The sequence below is a fragment of the Notamacropus eugenii genome, chromosome 1, assembly GCF_028372415.1.
Source record: "Notamacropus eugenii isolate mMacEug1 chromosome 1, mMacEug1.pri_v2, whole genome shotgun sequence".
Taxonomy (NCBI): domain Eukaryota; kingdom Metazoa; phylum Chordata; class Mammalia; order Diprotodontia; family Macropodidae; genus Notamacropus; species Notamacropus eugenii.
Genome location: NC_092872.1, coordinates 696,393,156 through 696,412,649, shown reverse-complemented (window position 1 = coordinate 696,412,649; position 19,494 = coordinate 696,393,156). Strand labels below are relative to the sequence as shown.

The 19,494-nt window shown below is 48.0% G+C and overlaps 1 protein-coding gene and 1 long non-coding RNA gene across 5 annotated transcripts in view; one reads left to right on the top strand and one right to left on the bottom strand.

Moving 5' to 3' along the window:
- Positions 1-672: 672 nt before the first annotated feature.
- Positions 673-18,645, bottom strand: LOC140521260 (uncharacterized). 2 transcript variants are annotated; one of them, XR_011972858.1, is made up of 3 exons: positions 18,307-18,645; positions 14,025-14,120; positions 673-2,529 (listed from the first exon to the last, which is right to left on the bottom strand). It is a non-coding gene; the product is annotated as an uncharacterized lncRNA (long non-coding RNA). The 2 variants fall into 2 exon arrangements; XR_011972857.1 differs by lacking the exon at positions 673-2,529 and adding an exon at positions 12,732-13,553 and having other exon boundaries at positions 18,307-18,620.
- Positions 6,699-19,494, top strand: part of SLC12A4 (solute carrier family 12 member 4) — a 60,278-nt gene continuing 47,482 nt past the window's right edge. For 2 of the 3 annotated variants that reach the window (XR_011972856.1, XM_072636085.1), the window contains exon 1: positions 6,699-6,895. Coding sequence is in view for 2 of the 3 variants with exons in the window: in XM_072636085.1 (XP_072492186.1) it covers positions 6,724-6,895 (172 nt within the window). In the remaining variant the exon portion in view is untranslated. Of the gene's footprint in view, positions 6,896-10,804; positions 10,932-19,494 lie in introns of those variants that run through there. The other variant, XM_072636087.1, reaches the window with a different exon arrangement.

Genomic DNA, 19,494 nt, shown 5'->3' with positions numbered 1-19,494 from the left:
TTTAATAAGGGTCTGAGGTAGGATTTAAACTCAGGTCTTTCTGATTCCAAGTCCAATATTCTATCCACTGCACCACCTAGCTGCCCCATGAATCAGATTGCAAGTTTAGAGAGAACAGCTGTAATTAAACCTTTGAAAAGGTAGAACCCTGGAGTTCATGTCAGAAAGATCTAGGTTTGGGCACTGGCTTGCTATTTATTAACTGTGTGAGTTCAAAAAAGAAACTTAAGCTTCCTGGACCTCAATTTCCCAGTCTGTAAATTGGAGATGGAGAGTTAGGTGGCACAGTAGATAGAGTGGTGGGACATGGAGTCAGGAAGACTCGTTTTCATGAATTCAAATCCAGCCTCCAACACTTCCTAGCTGTGTGACCCGGGGGAAGTCACTTAATCCTGTTTGCCTCAGTTTCCTCATTTGGAAAATAAGCTGGAGAAAGAAATGGCAAACCACTCCAGTATCTTTGCCAAGGAAACCCCAAATGGGGTCATGAGTCAGACACGACTGGAAAACGAGTGAACAAACAAATTATGTAACAACCCCTGTACTAAGCATTCAGGATACAGAGAAAGGTGAAAGCAGTGCCTGTCCTCAAGGTGCTCACGATCTAACGGGGGAGACATGCAAACACTTATGGATACACAAGATACATATGTGTACATACACAAAATAATGTTGGTTTTTTTCCTCTTTTATTTAGCCACATGAATAAGTTTGGTCACTGGGAGTACAGTACAGGGAAGAAAGAGGAAACACAGGAGAAATATCACCGAATATTCATTTGTGAAGTTAATGAGATAACTGTATGTGAAAGTTCTTTGTAAAGTATCATGCTAGTATGTATTATTATTATGAAGAAAGCGGTTATTATTATATAACCCTTGTATCAGACTTGCACATGATAGGAAGGATAATAGCTCGCATTTATATAACACTTTAAGGTTTGCAAAGCATCAGATGTATATTATTTCATTTGATCCCTGGGAGGTAGATGCAATTTTTATCCTCATTTTACAGAGGGGGAAACTGAGGCAGCAAGTGGTTGAGTGACTTGCTCTTTTAAGCGTCCAAGTCAGAATTCAAACTCAGGTCATCCTGATTCCAAGTCTAATTCTTTCTCTACCGTGCCACCTAGGCACCCTACATTTAGGGATGTCTCATTTTTCTGGCTCATCCACTCCACAAAGGCAATATGAGAACATCACTATCTGATACTAGCTAACGTTAGTGTCTGACTCTCCCTGCAAGCGCAGGTTTGGTTTTTGGTTTTTTTTAGAACCCTCAGAAAATGACACACATTCGAAAACAGAAGAACAAATAAACCACCAAGCAGGGCTCCCATCAGGGCTTGTGGGCAAACTTCACTAGAGGCCTGAAGAGAGGCTTTCCATAGTCCCAGCAGAGCAACCTGGGGGCCTCCTCATTTGCATTCCCTCCCAGGGCTCTTCTGGCCACCTGTGAGAAAAGCATTGGGTTTTTGCATTTTGGATTGGTTTTTTTTAAACTCTGCATCTATGCAATGCAGTTCCCGGAAAAGCACTGGGTTTTCATATTTTAGGTTTTTTTTTAACTCTGCATTCAGTGCAATGTGGTTTTCAGAAAAGCATTGGGGTATTTTGTATTTGGGGTTGTTTTTTTTTAAACACTTCATCAGTGCGATGCAGTTCCTAGAAAAGCACTAGGGTTTTTTGTATTTTAGGTTGTTGCTGTTTTTAAAACTTTGCATTCAGTGTGATGCAGTTCCCAGGACATCCCAACAGATGGCAGCAGGTTGCCGCTTCCCGTTGCTGCATTCAATCCCAGTGCCACCATGGTGCCAGGCCCCATCTCTCCCTTGCAGTTCTCCAGCAGATGGTGTTAGTGACCATTCTCCACCATCGCCTTCCCTCAGAGGGAGACGTGGAATTGCAAAGCTTACTCCATAGGTCCTTAGTCTTGGCTGGAAACACTCTACCCCTCTGCCTGTCGCCCTATCACAATGACAAACAAAGGTTCTCTCCCTGTACTACTGTCCTTTCTGACCTCTGACCTCACAGAAGTTTGCTTTGTGATTAGGAGCACACCCTCATCTCCATCCCGAAGTGGAGACTCTACAGTCTAACTTCTTGCCACCCCAAGTACCCAGACCAAGCACCTACTGCCCATATCAGTATTCTTATAGGTTGAGCAGCTTCGAAAAACCTTCCAAGTTACGCCTTCCCTTCCCTCTTCCCATTTCCACACATCCTTCAGACCTATGCATTCCTCTGAAAATGGATGGGTTCTTTCAACTGACCTGGGGCTTCTCCTCTTAGCATACAAGGTGTAGGCAAGGGTAGGCAACCTGCTGCCTTGAGGCTGCCTGTGGTCCTCTAGGACCTCAAGTGCGGCTCTTTGAATGAATCCAAACCTCCCAGAACAAATCCTTCTATGCAGGGGATTTAAAACTTAGACTCATTCATAAGACTGCACCCAAGGACCTACTAGACCACATGTGGCCTTAAGGTGACAGTTTCTCCAACTGTACTTCTCCTCTCCCCAGCATTGTCCTTCCTGGGAAAGAAAAGAGGTCAGTATAAGTATAGTGCTTTGCACCATCCTCAAGTTGCGAATATCCATCCCTAGAACAGAGGAGAAGCCTGGGAGTTGTTAAAACAGAGGGGTAGGATGGGTAATCAGAGAATCTAAGTGCTGGGTTGTACCTACACAATGTGGCTCATCGACTCCACAGGAGTAATGTGAGACCATCACTATCTGATACCAGCTCATGTTAGTGCCTAATTCTCCCTGCAAGCACAGGTTTTTGTTTTTAGAAAGCTCAAAGAATGAATAAGTGGATGTACACATTTAAAAAACAACAACAAAAAACCCCTAGCCAACAAGTAGGACTCACATCAGGGCTTGTGGGCAAACCTCCACTAGAGGCTTGAAAACCTTCAGTCAGATTGAATTTCCAGAACCTTCACATTAAAATATGAGAATGAAACTACTCTCCAAAGACCAATATAAAGAACCTGAGCTTTGTATTAGAGTAGGGGTTGGATTAGAGATGACTTAAGGTATCATTTAACTCTGCTCTAGGAACCAGCCCTTCATTCCCTGTTCCCTATAATTTGTGTTTTCTTGCCTTCCCTCATGTAAGGCAGTCTCCTTACATGACAAATCCTTCCTTTCTGCCTGTCTGAATCCTACCCAATCTATGACACTATGTGTGTGACCTTGGACAAGTCACTTAACTATCCTCAGTTTCCACCAGCTTGAAATCTATGATCCTATGATCATAGGATAAGTTGCCTTGGAAATGGTGGCCCTTGTAGCTCTAAATCGGGTTCAACCTTCAAAGCTTGGCTTAAACTCTACATCCTCTCTGAACCTTCTTGACCAGTTCGTAGGGAAAAGATTTCTCTCTTCTCTGTCCTCCAACATTTATTGTCTCATGGTGCTACCTCATTCTATACTTCCTTGTAGAGCTATTTATCCTTACACAGTATCTGTCTTATCTTTTTAAGTAGATTGTAAGCTTTTAAAATGTAAGCACCTGAAGTATCTTTGTGGGCAAGGAGAATAGGACTTGGGGTCAGAAGACCTGACTTTTAAGTCCTGGCTCTAACATTTAATAGCTGGGCAAACATGGATAAATCACTTAATCTCCCTCAAACTCAGTTTCTGCCCCTGTAAAATGGATTCATTTACCTCCAAGGTCCCATTTATGATTTTTTGCATCTTTCACAATTCCCCTGGCACGGGACCTTGGATACAGGTGGTTTTTAGAATTTCAACAAACACTTGAGTACCTACTGCGTACCACCCCCTGTGCTGGGCACTGGGGAAGATACAAAGAGTAAATAAAATGCACCTCCTGACATTATGAAGCTCATAATCTCAGAGGTGGGAATTTGGCACATGTGGTGATAACTTGGATTGTTTGAAGGATCTACATACGATCTTCTTAGTATGAGGAGTCCTTCCACTGAGCCAGATGGAAACCCATCACATCCGTGTCAGCTAGTCAAGTTCCTGTCCATGACAGATGGCAATAATAACAGCTGACCTTTACACATCAAGAACGTGTACCTCTGGGAGGTGGAGTGGAGGTGGGATCTGACATTTACACAGCACTTTAATGCTTGCAAAGTGTTCTGAATTATCCCATTTCAACCTCACAACCCCATTATCACAGGTATTATTATCCCACTTCACATGTTGGGAAATTGAGGCTCAAAGAAGGTGAGTGACTTTCTCAGAGTTACACAGCTAAGGGTCAGAGACAGGATCTGCAGGTTCCAGGTTTAGCCCTCTATCCACTGTGCCTCTCTAGACCAGAAAACAATATATCACAACTGCACAAAAGAAGGGTGTGGGGAAAGAAGGTCATTAATGATTAGGAAGGTTGGAGAAAGCAATGGTTTTTGAACCCAGCTTTAAATGAAAGGCCAGGATTTCAAAAGGCTGATGGAGATGGGAGTGGTAGTGGTGGAGATTACTTCAGGAGCAGGGAATGACATTAGCAAAGACAGGGGCAGAATAGTAAAGGACACCCTCAGAGGATGGGAGAGACAGTCTAATACGGCTGGATAATAGTAGCACACATGGAAGTCATAGGAGATGAGGCTAGGGATGCAGGGGTACCACCAGACTCTGAAGGTATATGAATGCTAGGCTAAGGATCTTAGATTTTGTGTTGTAGGCAATAGGAAACCATGGACAGGCTTTGAACTGGAGTGATACATCCAATGAATGATTGAATAAGAATCCATGAGATTTGACACATTTATAGGTAGATAGATATAGATAGATTGATGTAGATATATAGATAAATAGATAGATGATAGGTAGATAGAGATAGATAGATGATAGATAGATAAGTAGATAGATAATAGATAGATAGATAGATAGATAGATAGATGATAGATAGATAGACAAACATAGCTATACACATAGGGGAAGAAGGAGAAATCAGAGGTGTCTTTAAGCCTTATGTCCTAAGTGACCTGGAAAATGGTGATGCCATTAACAGAGACAGAGAGGATGGTGGGAGGAAGAACCTGTGTTATGAGAAAATGAGTTTGACATTAGAATGTTGAGTTGGAGACATGTTACCTGTAAGCATTTGGAGATTCAGGACTTGAGCCAAGCTCCCTGTGCTATAGCGTAAGGGCAATCTTCGGAATCAGCAGAGAATCTCCATTCTATTTGTGTGACCCTGGAGAAGTTGCTTAACCTCTCTGGGTCTGTTTCTGAAAACTGAGGAGCTTAGCCTGGGTGACTTTCTTTCGTCCACTTCAGCTTTAAATCTATGATCCCCTTGTCTTTCAGGTTCGAAAATTATATGATTCCTATGAGAAGTTATCAGCAGAAAGGGGAAAGTCGATCTTTTGAGAGGTGGACAGAGCTTTGTAATCACTTTTTTTTCTCATTCTTCCTACCGTCCCTGACAAGGAGAGTGTGTGTGTGTGTGTGTGTGTGTGTGTGTGTGTGTGTGTGTGTGTGTGTGTGTGACAGGTTATAGATAAGGATAAGGGATTCCTAAGAGGAGGCACCCTGATGAACTGGAAAGTTAGAACTGAAAGTGACAGGCCTCTGGTGTTCATGATCTGGGGGACCTTGGTTTCCTCAACTGTCAAATGAGGGGGATTACATGGCCTCTGATAACCCTTCCATCTGTGACGGAGGAAGGTGGACCTGGGTTATCCTGCCCATGTGTGGACAGTATTCAAAGCAGGTATCAGAGATAGGTACTTCAGTATTTATTCTGTACCTATGGAGTGACAGCAGAATAATAAGGTGCTGGTCAGTCCCCGGCGGACTTTGGGAGCCAAGAGGCCAAAGGAGGACAGGCTGGAGATCCGGCAGCGGTCAGTGTCCTCTGCCTGGGGGTGAGGCTTCAGTCAGGGGCAGCCCGCTTGGAGCATTTTTGGTGGGCAAGGGCCCAGGGGAGCCCCAAAGGAAACCAACCCCCCCACCCCAGGTGGGCAGCCAGAGAGGGAGCAGGTGGGGGGACATGGGCCCCTGGGCGGACCCCTGGGAAGAGGCTCCTTTTCGTGGACGCTGGAGGTGACCCCGGGCACCCTGTCCCGGGCCAGCCTGGCCCCTGTACAGAGGGAGGGCGCCCAGCCAGGGGACCCGCCGGGATCCGCAGCCCGGGCCAGCCTGGCCCCTGTACAGAGGGAGGGCGCCCAGCCAGGGGACCCGCCGGGATCCGCACCCCGGGCCAGCCTGGCCCTCGTACAGAGGGAGGGCGCCCAGCCAGGGGACCCGCCGGGATCCGCACCCCGGGCCAGCCTGGCCCCTGTACAGGGGGAGGGCGCCCAGCCAGGGGACCCGCCGGGATCCGCACCCCGGGCCAGCCTGGCCCCTGTACAGAGGGAGGGCGCCCAGCCAGGGGACCCGCCGGGATCCGCACCCCGGGCCAGCCTGGCCCCTGTACAGAGGGAGGGCGCCCAGCCAGGGGACCCGCCGGGATCCGCACCCCGGGCCAGCCTGGCCCCTGTACAGGGGGAGGACGTCCAGCCAGGGGACCCGCCGGGATCCGCACCCCGGGCCAGCCTGGCCCCTGTACAGGGGGAGGACGTCCAGCCAGGGGACCCGCCGGGATCCGCAGCCCGGGCCAGCCCCCAGCCGGACCCCCCAGCCCCGGCGGCCCCGCCCCGGCCCGGGCTCCTCCTCCTCCCCCTCCGCCCGCGGGCCCCCTGGGCGGTCCCGGGCCGGGCGGGGGGCGGGCGGAGGAAGTGAGCGCACGGGGGAGGAATGCGGGAGGGAAGGCGGGCCGGGGCCGGGGCCGGGGCCGCCGCGGGGATGCCGCACTTCACCGTGGTGCCCGTGGAGGGGCCGCGCCGGGGCGACTACGACAACCTGGAGGGGCTCAGCTGGGTGGACTACCGCGAGCTCGGGGAGCAGGACGACTCGGGGGGCTCGGACGGTGAGAGCGCGACCCGGCCCCTGCCCGCCCCCCGCCCTCCCCCACGCGCGGACCTGCCCCGCACGCTCCCATCCCCTTACACGCTGCCACGAGGGGCCCCCCTCGGACCCGCGCACCCACTCAGACACCGGGGCCCCGTCCACGCAGGACACCCCGCGGAAGCACGCGCGCCTCTGCCTCTAGACACCCCCCCAGCCGATCCACTCGTCCCGCGGACACGCGGCCCACCCGGGGAGGGAGGGGCTGCGGACGTGGCGGCGCTGGGAGGGGTCCTGGAGCTCCTTCCCGATCGCCCGCCGGGGGTCCGGGGGGTGCGGGGTGGGGGCCCTCTCCGGCCTCCAGCTTCCCCTCCTGAAGTTTTCCAACTTCCAGTTCTGGTGCCCCCGGGCCTGGGAGTGCGTGTCCCGAGGCCTGCCCCTCCCCCCGCTTTGGGTGTGGGTGCCATCCCCGGGGTGACCCACCTGCGGTCCGTGGGGCCCGCGCTGGCCGCCGGGAGCGGAGCTCTCCGTCCTGAAGGCACTGTCCAGTGCGGGGTGCTCTGCCCGAGGGCCGGCACTGGCCGGGCTCAGAGGTGGGGGGCTTCCTTTCGGTGGGTTTGCTCTGCTCTATATTCGGAACCCTCCTGAGGAGGGTCCGCCGGGTCAGCAGCCCCACGCAGGTGCCCTCCCAGAGGCAGAAGAGGCCGGGTGATTCCCCCAGGGTCCCTCGGAGGTGGCCCAGAGCCCTTGGCTCCGGATCCTGTGCCCAGCTGGCGCTTAGTTTCTGCCAGCCTCAGTCTCCTGCACTGTAAAATGGGGAGGATGATGCCCTGCCTCCTAGGGTGGCTGTGGAAGTGTTTGGCTCACAGAGGGCTCCCTACACAACAACCACTTAGTTATGACTGTCAGTACTGTACTAAGTGCTTGGTACAGGAAGAAAGGGGGAAAAAGCTCCCATGTCCATAGCCCTGTGATTTTTGCAAACAAAGCACTTTCCTCCCAAAGATTCTGTGAGTGAGATGGTGTCACTACTATGACCCCCATTTTACAGATGAAAAAGCTGAAGTCCAGAGATTTTGACTCACTCGTGGTTACGTGGCTGTTACCCAACCTGAATCTGGGTCTTCTGTCTTCAGCCAATAATCCGGCATTCTAGCTTTAAGGTTTACCTCACTATGGGAGCCTCTCCATCCTTCCTACCCCATCTTGCTGCCCTCTGGAAACATGTGCCAGCCCCATTTCTTCAGTTGCAGTCATGTTCATCTTCCTCTTGTCTGGAATGCCCCCTCACCCCCCCCTTGTGAATTCAATCCTCCCTCAATCTCTGGCTCCAATCCCACTTCCTCTGTGAGGACTCCTCTAAATTCTTGTGGCTTGGGGAAAGGGGGTGGGAACAAGCCTTGAAGTACTCCTGTATGGGAGGTGCTTTGTTTTTTACAAATATGATCTCATTTGATCCTTATAACAACCCTGGGAGGTATTTATTATCATTATCTTTATCCCCATTTTGCAGATGAGGAAACTGAGGCAATCAGAAACAAAGTGACTTGCCCAGGGATACACAGGTAGTAAGGGTCTGAGGCTGGATTCGAACCCTGTTCTTCCTGACTCCAGACCCAGTGTTCTGTCTACTGTGTTACCTGGCTGCTTCATCACTGACTGTCTGTACCTCAGACTCGGCTTAGAACGTATTTTGTTTGTTCTCCTACTTAGGCAGGTCTTCAGGACCTCCCCAACTCATAAGTGCCCTCAGGGCAGGAATCTTTGAGTCACTGGTTACCAAACTACATCTAGCACCTTGTCTTGTGTATGGCAGTCATGAATAAATTTCTTGTTTAGAGAAGTGTGTGCATGCAAATATGCATGTGTGTGCATATGAATGCATGTTTATATAGTCATGTACATGTGAGAGGGAAAGGTTATGGATCTTAGGGAAGGAGGAATAAATGTTATGATAAACTGGGCAAGGGTCAGCCTTTCCCAAGTCCTCTGTTTCCTTCCACAACTTTCAGGCTCAGCTTAAATCTCCCCCTGTTCCCATGTATCTGGTGTGCCCCCCACACCCCCTCCTCACACACACACACATGCGTGTGTGTTCCAACCTCATGGATTTCTTCATACCTTCATCCTTCACACATACTGTAACACACAGGACTTTCCTTTGGGATCTGTTCAATCACATACAGTTCCTGAGTGCCCCTACTATAACTGGGATGGACTAAGGCTTCCCCCCCTCTCAAAATGCAGATACATCTTAATGGAATGGACTTTAGATGTCACTGTCAGCACCTTCACTTTTCAGAAAAGGAAAATGAGTGAGAGAGAGAGGTTAAATGTTTTGCTTAGACAACGGCAGAGTTGTGATTCAAACCTCTGTCCCTTGACTGACTCTCTAAGTACGTTGCTCTTACTAGTTATTGACACTTTAGTAGGAATGAGGATATAAGAGTGTATCTTGTGCAGGATTTGATAGGGGTAACAGATGTAAAGAAGGTCTGAAGTAAGTCTCTGGGTGTGGGACATGGGCCGCCGTGGTGGGCAGAGAGGATTGGGGGGTGGGAGTGAGGGGGAAGTACCTCACTTATTAATTCTAACTTTGTTTATGTGCCCTTTGCCATATGGTCCATCTGTATCCTGTATACACCCTTTAGCCGTAAACCAACTATCTTCCTTGATCCTGTATCAGATGGGAGGGGCTAGAGGAAAGATTCCAATCCCCAAGGGCACAGGTTGATGTACAGTTCTCAGAGCCAGCCACTTTATCCCATTTCCCAGCTCCATCAGGGGGAGGGAGGGCAGGGAAAGGGGGCCTAGCAGCACCTCTAACCTCTGGGTTCCTCTGGGAGATCAGTGGCAATCACATGTGAATGAATAAAGAGCCTTGGGAGCTGCTGTTCTGCTGCGTTGCCTTGGGGCATGAAAATATGACCCTGGCACATTGACCTGACCCTTTTTTTTCCCTCTCCTACAAGACTGACGGACTAGGGAGAATGAATTATCTGGGCCCGGGACCAAAACTATCCCAACAGGCTTTCCTAGCACCCTGGTGCGTTAGTTAGTTGACTTGCTCCACTGGCCTGATTCCCCCCAACCTCTTTTGGGGGCCCCTCCCTTCTGTTGGGTTGGAAGTGTTTCCCCAGACTTTGTTAGCTCTGTGTCCTGAGGATGCCTCAGTGATATGTAGGGGACATGTGTCACCGAGGTGTCTGGCAACTGGAGCTGGGGACTTGTCGGTAACTAGCCTAGGTTCTGTTCCAAGGACATATGCCATTGAAATAAGGTCATAGGACTGGAAGTGTGTGCAGGCCACCTGGGCAAACAGGACTCAGAGTGGGCCACTGCCCTGAAGGCAGTGTTGGTGCTACCTAGCTCCTTCCTCACCTCCTTGTTGCCCTAAACCCCCTCCACACATACACACATTTTGTGTAGAGCTGCTAGGCCCCAAGTCCTAGAGGCAGGAACAGTCTGTCCCTCATTCCTTTGTCGCTGGGGAAAGGACATTTATTCTGATCACGTCTGCTGTGTATGGCACTGGGAGAGAGGCCACCCTTCCCTCCCCTGCTGCCCAGGATTTAGTGAGGGAAGGGGCCTGGTGGCCCAGCAGGTAGGGCTTTGGGCTCTGTAGCATGAGGTTGGCCTGGGCCTTTGGGCTCTGTCTCTGGGTTCTGATGTTGATGACTCGTAAACTCAAACAGGAGGAATTTTAGAGAATTAACTCAGAGGAATCAGGTGAGAGGGAGTTCTCTGAAGGGAGCCCACCCCCTACCCTTGCACCCTCCTCCGGAGCTGACCTGCCCTTCTGCCCTGTCCCTGAGCCCACATTAGTGACTCCTTCCTGCCCAGCCAGGAAAGTGTGGTCTTGACTCTGATCTCTCACACCCACCCCACACTGAGCACAGATTAAAACCCTCCCGAGCCTGATTGGCCAGGGAGAAGCCAGCCAGGCATGACACCCCCCTCCACCCTGCCCAGGAGCCCGGAGTCCAGAGCCAGGCCTCACTCCTTGGGGAGCACCTTTCCAGCTGGTTTGATGGGGGACAACCAGGGCCCTCTTCGTGGTGAGTAACTTTTAGTCAGCTTTCCACAGCCCCCACACCCCAATTATCTTCAAGCACTGAGATGGGAGGAGCCCCAAAGCAGGATGACTGGGGGACATGGAGGGGGATCCATTGTTAGCTTATCTTGGGTATCCTCTCTGCCAGTCTCCCCTGCCTCATTCTGTATCTTCTTTATCCTCTCCCACACTTGTGACCCCTCCCTTGTTAGTGTTCAGCCCCTCTGTGTCTCATTTCTACCTTCTATCTTTGCTCCATTAGGGCTTTCCCCCTACTCATCTCTCCTTTCATTCCCCTAGCTTTTCCCTGCTGGACCCTCCACATCTTGCCTTCCCCCCACTTAAAGTTCCCTGACCTTCTGTCTTTCTCACCCAGGGCCTTTGGCCTCAGACCCTTAGCCAGTCCTTCTCAGAAATCTTTTAAAAATTCAAAGGATCTATTTGTCTCACTGTTTCTCTGACCTCTCTCTGCTGTTCAGCCCCTGTGTTTATGGCTAAACAGAGCAAGGGTCTCTGACTTGATACTGAGAGGTGAGGGGTAACAGCCTTGGGGATTGCCCCAGCTCTGAAGGGGATCTGAGGGTGACTTTTTGCTTCTTCTGAGGCTGGGTAGAGGCTGACTCTGGTCTAGTTACAAGCAGGGAAGTCATAGCCTGAGGATTTAGAAGGGGGGGCACCCTCCTCCTTTTACAGATGGACCGGCCTGAGATCCATAGATGGGACATAACCTGTCCTAGGTCACCCAGGTTGAAAATGGCAAAGCCAACATTGGAAACCAGGTCTCCCGACTCCAAATTCAGTGCTCCCATCACCATTTTGTGTTGCTACCACAGGTGCCCAAAAGAGATTGGCATGAGAAAGCAGGCTATCTTGGTCCTGTACTCTTACCCACCTGGTTCTCTATGGAACTTACCTCTTAGAGCTTCATTTCCTCTGCTGTTAAATGAGGGATTTGGGCTCAATGTTCTCTGAGGTTCCTTCCCTTTCAGACATTTTGTGATTTTCTAGTCCCTCACCCCTGTGCCTGGAATGGTCTCTATTCTCGCCTCCATCGCCTGGCTTCCTTCACCTCTCCCCTAAAAGCCAAGCTTTTCCAGGTTCCCCTTAATGCCGGATTACTTTTCTCCTACCCTACACGTCTTTTGAATGTACATAATTGGCATGTTGTCGTCTCCCTCTCTGTAATGGAGTTTCTTGAGTATTGGGACTGTTTTTGCCTTTCTTTGTATCTTTAACACTTAGTATAATGTATCTGGTGCATAATAAGTGCTTAATAAAGGCTTGTTAACTGACTTACCCTCCCTAAGCCTCAGTGTTCCCTCCTGAAGAATTCAAAGAGCTACACAAATATGGGGATGGAAGGCAGGGGGCCTAAGTTTTTGTATCACTGTAAACTGAGGCAGTAGGAGAGGCTTTTTTTTTTTTTTTTTTGGCCAGGCTGGCTGTGTCCCAAAGGATGCAAAGAAGCCTTCTTCATCCTGCCCACCAGGCCTTCGGCATGATGACTGGTGTTCTGGCTGTAGGAAGGGCTTGGTGGTATGTTTCTCAGGCAGCAGTCGGTGGTACAGACATGTTGGGACCTGCTGTAACATTTTTTAAATTGCTGAAAACTGAGAAGCAAGCCAAGGTTCTCCAGGACTCTACGTACAGCTGGAAACTGGGATTTGGGTTAGTTTGAAACAACTCAGATCCCTCTGTGCCTCTAATTCCAAACTTAGTGCAGTACCCCTAAATCAGGGATTCTTAATTTTAGTTAACTCTAATTAATCAAGAACATCCCTTGCAATGTATGAGAAAGTTGGTGTGTCTTTTAAAAATTTTTTTGTATTTTATTTTTTCCCAGTTACTTGGAATAATTATTTTAGCATTCTTTTTTTAAAATTTTGAGTTCCAAATTCTTTCCCTAGCTCCCTTCTCTCTCCCCTCTTTGAGAAGGCAAGCCATTTGATATGGATTATAGATGTGTAGTATTGCAGAACATATTTCCATATTAGCCGTGCTGCAGAAGAAAACTCAGACCAAGAAAAATAAAGTAAAAAGGATGCTTCAGTCTGCATTGACTCCATCAGTTCTTTCTCTGAAGGTGGATAGCATTTTTCATCCTAAGTCCTTTGGAGTTGTGTTAGATCATTATATAGCTGAGAACAGATAAGTCATTCATAGTTGTTCGTCATACAGAATTACTGTGACTGCGTACAGGGTCCTCCTGGTTGTGCTCACTTCACTTTGTATCAGTTCATATAAATCTCTAGGTTTTTCTGAAACCATCCTGCTTATCATTTCTTATAGCACAATACTGTGCCATCATAATCATGTACCACAACTTGTTCAGCTGTTTCCCAATGGATAGGCATCCCCTCAATTTCCAGTTCTTAGCTACCACAAAAAAAAGCTGTTATCAATATTTTTGTATGTATAGGTCCTTTTCCGTTTTCTTTGATCTTTTTGGGATACGGTGTTATTGCTGTAAGGTATACAGAGTTTTATAACTCTTTGGGCTTAGTTCCAGATTGTTCTGCAGAATGGTTGGATCAGTTCACAACTTCACCGGCAGTACATTAGTGTCCCAGTTTTTCTCCATCTTCTCCAATATCTGTCATTTTCCTTTTCTGTCATGGCAGCCAATCTGATAGATGTGAGGTGGTATCTGAGTTGTTTTAATTTGCGTTTCTCTAATCAGTAGCGATTTAGAACATTTTTTTATCTGACTATTAATAGTTTGATTTCTTCTTCTAAAAACTGCCTGTTCATAGTCTTTAACCATTGATCAATTGTGAAATGATACATATTCTTATAGATTTGACTCATTTATCTATGTGTTTGAGAAATGAGGCATTTATCAGAGAAAATTGCTGTAAAACTCCTCCCATTTCCTGCATTTCTTCTCATCTTGGCTGCATTGGTCTTGTTTATGTAAATCCTTTTTAACTAAATGTAATCAGAATTATCCATTTTACCTCCTGTAATGCTGTCTCTTGTTTTGTGGTAAATTCGTCTCTTAGCTATAGATCTGACAGCTAAGATATTCCATGCTCCCCTAATTTGCTTATCATATTACCCCGTAGGTATACCCAAAATGCACCCATTTTGACCTTACCTTGTGTATGATGTGAGATGTTGATCTGTATCTAGTTTCTGCCAAACTGGGAAGTTGGTGTTTCTTACATGGTTATATAGCATAGATTCCACTCACCTGTAAGGGGAGTTGGGGGAGAGAGGAGATTGAACTTTATAGATCTATATTGCAGGGACAGACACAGTAGAGGGGAGCAGCCTAAGTCTTCTTTATATACCTATATTGAGCAGTTTGCTTTGCTAGGTCTCAGTGGGGAAGTTCTCTTTTGTACACCTGTACCTCAGTTAGGTATGTCTTTTGCGTGCCTATGTAGGAGGAACAGAAAGGAGGACCTCTTTTGAATTAATTTAGGGAATTTGCACACTATTAATGGAGAGTAGGGATGGAAGAGGGTGGGTGGGAAGCTATGTGGGGTAATGGGTTCAAATCCAGCCTCTGATACTTTGTAGCTGTGTGATCCTGGGCAAGTCATGTAACCTCTGCCTCAGTTTCCTCATCTGTAAAATGGGAATAATATTAGCATTTACCTCTCAGGGTTGCTAGGATCAAACAAGCTAATATTTGTAAAGTGCTTTGCAAACCTTAAAGTGTTACATGGACGTTAACTATCATTATTATTTGCATATCTATATGAGGACAGGAATGTCTTATGCATATCCCCGCCGTGGGAGAGAAGAGAAGTCGTCTTTTATACATCCACATGCTAGAGAATACAGTTTGCTTTCTAGTACTTCTTGGGGGGAAGTGGAGAATGCTCTTTGCCTGCCTGTTTGGGGTTAGGGGGTGAGCACCAGGTACCTGTTGGCTGCTCCCGTCCGCTGCCTGGTTACTCATCCCTCTTAAAGGTCAGTCCTAAGTAAGGATTCAGAGATGCAAAAATCTAATTCCAAGACTAGCTGATTGGGCAGACAAATCTAAGCTTGGCCACATCACTCTTGGGAGTGGGCTGAAGGTCAGTAGTCTACTCCATATACCTGGAGAAGGCAACTGGTCCCAACGGGATGTTGTTGGGTGTTTGGGGAGATCGCCCCAATTTTGTGGGATGCTCTGTCACCCTTAAGATTATGGGATCATAGATTTAGAACAGGAAGGAACCTTGGCGACTTCCTAACACCATCTCATTTTACATTTGAGGAAATGGTGAACAAGCATTTATTAAGAACTTACTGTATTCTAGACTTTGTGGTAAGAGTGAACTGTAATGTGTAAAATGAAGCAGAAACAATCCCTGCTCTCATGGAGTTCATATACTAATGGGAGAGGCAACATGAGGATAGCTAGGTACGTCCGAGATATGTACGAAGTATATGAAGTGTTGTTGCGGTTTGACCTTTGTTCCTGAGGAGGACCATGACGTCAGGGAGGTGATGCCATGATGTGCATGTGAATTGGACTTAAGTGAGGCAGGGCTGTGCAAAGTCACCCACCTCACTTTCTCCTCCGGAGCCATCTGGGTCCAGTGGCCAGACAGAGATGAGGACAACTGGAGATGGCCCCGGATGCAGTGGGAGACCTTGGCCTTTTAAGCTAAGGTCTTTCCCAGGTCTCAGTTTGTCTGAGGCAATGCCTATTCAGTGATTAAAGCTAGGTAAGAAATGAGGCAGAGAATGGCTTCTTTTTACCTAGCCCAAAAAATAAATAAATAAATCTGGGAGGGGAAGACCCTCAGGGTTTCTTTCCAAACCAGAGCAGTTTTTATTTATACTCACTCAGTGCCACCGGGGCCCAAACAATGACCAAGTGTTTGAAGGGAATCTGAGAGAAGAAGGTGTTGGGGGAGGGTCAGGAAGGGGCCTTGAAGGAAGGGGGGGGAATATGAGGTTAGGTGATTGGCCCCAAGGGAGAAAGCCTCACAGCTAAGCATTTGAATTTAGGTCTTCTAGCCCCAAATCTGGCCCTCTTTCCACTGCTCATCAGAACCCCTCCTTGTATTATTGATCCAATGCCAGCAGAGTGTTGATGTCTGCAGGGCTCCAGGGGTCTCGCACGTTCTTGTGCTAAGCTTGGGTCAGTGAGCCAAGGGGTGATAGGACCCTTCTTTGATTTCTGCAGGGCTTTCTAGGGAGTGCCCTGTGGCGCCTTGGACTTTTCTGTGTGAACAAAGAGAGTTCACATTTTCTACCTCCTGGGTCCCCCTCTTCCCTCGCCAAAAATCTATGGAATAAAGGAGGAAAATAGTGAGTAAAAAGCAGAATGAGCACTGGAATCAGGGTCCAAGGACCTGTGTTCAAATCCTGAGTCTCCTATTTGTCACCTAGGGAAAAGCATATCCATCTCAGCATTATTTTTTTAGATCTATAATATAAAATGCAAAGGACTGCAAAGGACACTAAATGTATTGAAATATTTATAATTTTTTTTTGAAAAAAACTTCACAGACCCCCAGGAAAGACCTCTGATGTAGTGTGTTTTACACTGTGGGGAACAGAGGAAAGGGAAAGCAGCCTGGGGGTGAGGTGATTGGGTGCTTTACCACGGGGGATGAAGCCTTTCATCCATAGCATATGACACCTTGTGTGGGCTCTTTTAGCCCTGAACACTGAGAGTTTCTTCTGCGTTGGCGATGATGTGAGCAAGGTTAATCTTCCCCTTCACCTTCCTGTCCCCCAGAGATTTAGGGGAAGGTGAGCCCTGGCTCAGGCATTTCCTGGGTGAGTTGAAGGAACAGGTCAGGGAAACCCCAGTGCCAGCTGGAGATGCCCAGGCCCTTGTTCATGGGGAGAGAGAGAGAGAGAGAGAGGGAGAGGGAGAGGGAGAGGGAGAGGGAGAGGGAGGGAGGGAGGGAGGGAGAGAGAGAGAGAGAGAGAGAGAGAGAGAGAGAGAGAGAGAGAGAGAGAGAGAGAGAGAGAGAGAGAGAGAGAGAGAGAGGAGAGAAAGTGGATATCTTGGTGGCCCATATCAGACCTGGGACTTGGACCCGAGGCGAGATAGCTTATCTCATCTCAGAGATCAAAGAAAACAATGGAGGATGGTTTCTCTTTTTGAATTGTGTTTAACTTCCTAAACTCCTGTCTCAACTGCAGTTTAATTATTGATTAGTAAGACCCTTAGAGCCAGAAACCTTTCGCTGTTTGCTCTCTCCTTATCTGGACCAGGAGTCAGATGGCTGAGCAGATAGTGGGACTTTTGGAGTAGCAGGGACATCGCTACCTGCCCTCTGGCCTTCTTCCTCTGAGTGCATAGAATTCTTTGCTTTCCAGGCTTTCTCTGGCAAGAACTGGGGTTTCTTAACATAGGCTCTGTGGGTAAATTTCAAGCAGTGAATGGGGAAAAAAATCCTGTCTTTATTTTCATTAATCATTGATTACCTTTGAATTACTGTTTTTTATGTTGTACATTTAAAAACATTATTCAGCGAAGGGGTCCATAGGTTTCCCCAGACTGACAGACTAAAAAAGTTTCAGAACCACTGGGCTAGAAATGAACGTGATCCTTCTCCCTCAGTCACTGGGGAGGAAGGTACTGGGGGGGGAGCCATTCTCTTCTGGGACTTGGGGCTGAGCACATTGGTGTTCCCAGACCTAGATTTCTAATCTTCCCAAGTCCCTCCTACCGTAGCCATCCCCCTGCCTCTCCCAAGGCAGACTGTGTAGGAGATGGGGTGGGGCAGCAGGTGAGCCTATCCCTGCTATAGCCAGAGGGCTCTGGTTTCTAGGAGATCTTGCCCTCACTTGCCATCATGTAGGTTGGGAGTATACTTAGCTACCCTCTTTTAGCTAGCCTCACGCCCCCAAAGACAGACACTGTTCCTCATCCTGGTTTGGGTTTGCTGTCTGGTCCAGTTGTGTCTTGTTCCTTCCATCCCACCTCCACCCCCCCAGTGGGTTTCTGCTTGTTTATTCCAGGTACTGAGCCTTTTCTTTCTGCTTTTCCCACCAAGGACAGGACCCATGTCTGTATGATCCCACATGTGGTAATTAAGCCGTTATTGAAGACTTGGAGGGAGGGAGGCACAGAATATGGAGGAAAGAGGTAAAGACACGGGGGCCTGATTGGGGTACTGGAGGAAGAACTGAATGGAGTCCTAAAAGCTTCAAAGCTAGGCCTTGAGCAGATTCCAGATGTGGGGGATAATGTGGTCAAAAACTGTGATCAAGGAGGTATGGGTCTGTAGTATAGGTCTATGGGGAAGGAGAAGGCCTTCCATAGGAGCCAAGAGGGCTTGGCCATCTCATGCCTTCTGTCACCTCCAGGATTAAATAGAAAATTTTTTGGTATTTAAAGCCATTCAAAACCTGATTCCCTCTTACTTTTGCCATCTTCTTACATACCTCCATAAACTCTGGAATCCAGTGATACTTGCCTGGCTTTTTTCCTGTTCTGGTCATTTTCACTGGCTGTCCCTCATGCTGAGGACATTCACCTTCTTCACCCCCACCTTCTGGCTTCCCTGAACTCCTTCAAGGCCCAGTTAAAATCCCGTCTTCTCTAAGAAGCCTCTTCCAGTCCTCTGTCATTCTCATGCCTTCTCTCTGTTGGTGGAGTCATTTATCCTGTGGATAGCTTGTTATACGTAGTTGTTTGCATGTGGTCACTCCAATAGACTGTGCGTTCCCTTGGAGCAGGGACATCCTTTTGTTCTTCTTGTGTCCCCAGTGCTTAAGTACACACCCTGGCACAGAGTAAAGAGTTGACTTGACCTCTTGGCGTACTTGGCTGAAGACTTGAGTTGCCTAAGAGCCAAAGGCCTGACTGGCTGTGGGGCCAAGAACTTGCCTGTGGAAAGTCAAGTCAAGAAGCGTTTATTAAGCTCAGTGGAATTGGAGCCCAAAGACTCCAAACTACCAGTATGACATTGTAAAGTACCTTTCCCTCTTGGGCCTTGATTTATCCATCTATAAAATGGTCAATTTTTTGAACCCATCAATGAGTCAATCAGTGTATACTGATGAAACACCTGCTTCGTGCCAGACATTAGGCCTAGGCACTGAGGGAAATGTCTTTTTTCTTTTTTTGGATTGGGATTGTTTTTTTTTTTAATTAACAAAAAAATCAATTTTCTCTCCTACCATATCCCTACCACTGGAAAAAAAATAATAGCAAAATCCTTTTTTAACAAATATTCAAGCAAGTCAAGCAAGACAAATTCTCACACTGGCCAGTTTCTAAAAATATATATATATGTTTAATTCTGTCCCGAGTCCGTCACCTCTGCGTGGTTCATCATTAATTCTGTAGGACCAGATGGTCATCATGTTGAGCAGAGGGTTTGCAGGGTGGCCTGGAGGCAGCAGGTTCCCCAGCCCTGCCAGGCTTTGGAAGTTGTATGCGTTTACAGCGTTGTTGTTACATAAATTGTCTTGCAAGTTCTGCTTTGTTCACTCTGCATCAGTTTCCTGGAGTCTTCCTCGTTTTCTCTAAAATCATCCTGTCTCTCATTTCTTGCAGCACAATAGTGGTATTCTTTTAGATTCATTAATATTCCATAATGTGTTTTGCACTAGGAGATACTGATGCCGTCTTTGGACTGGGGGAGGGGGTACCATATTTG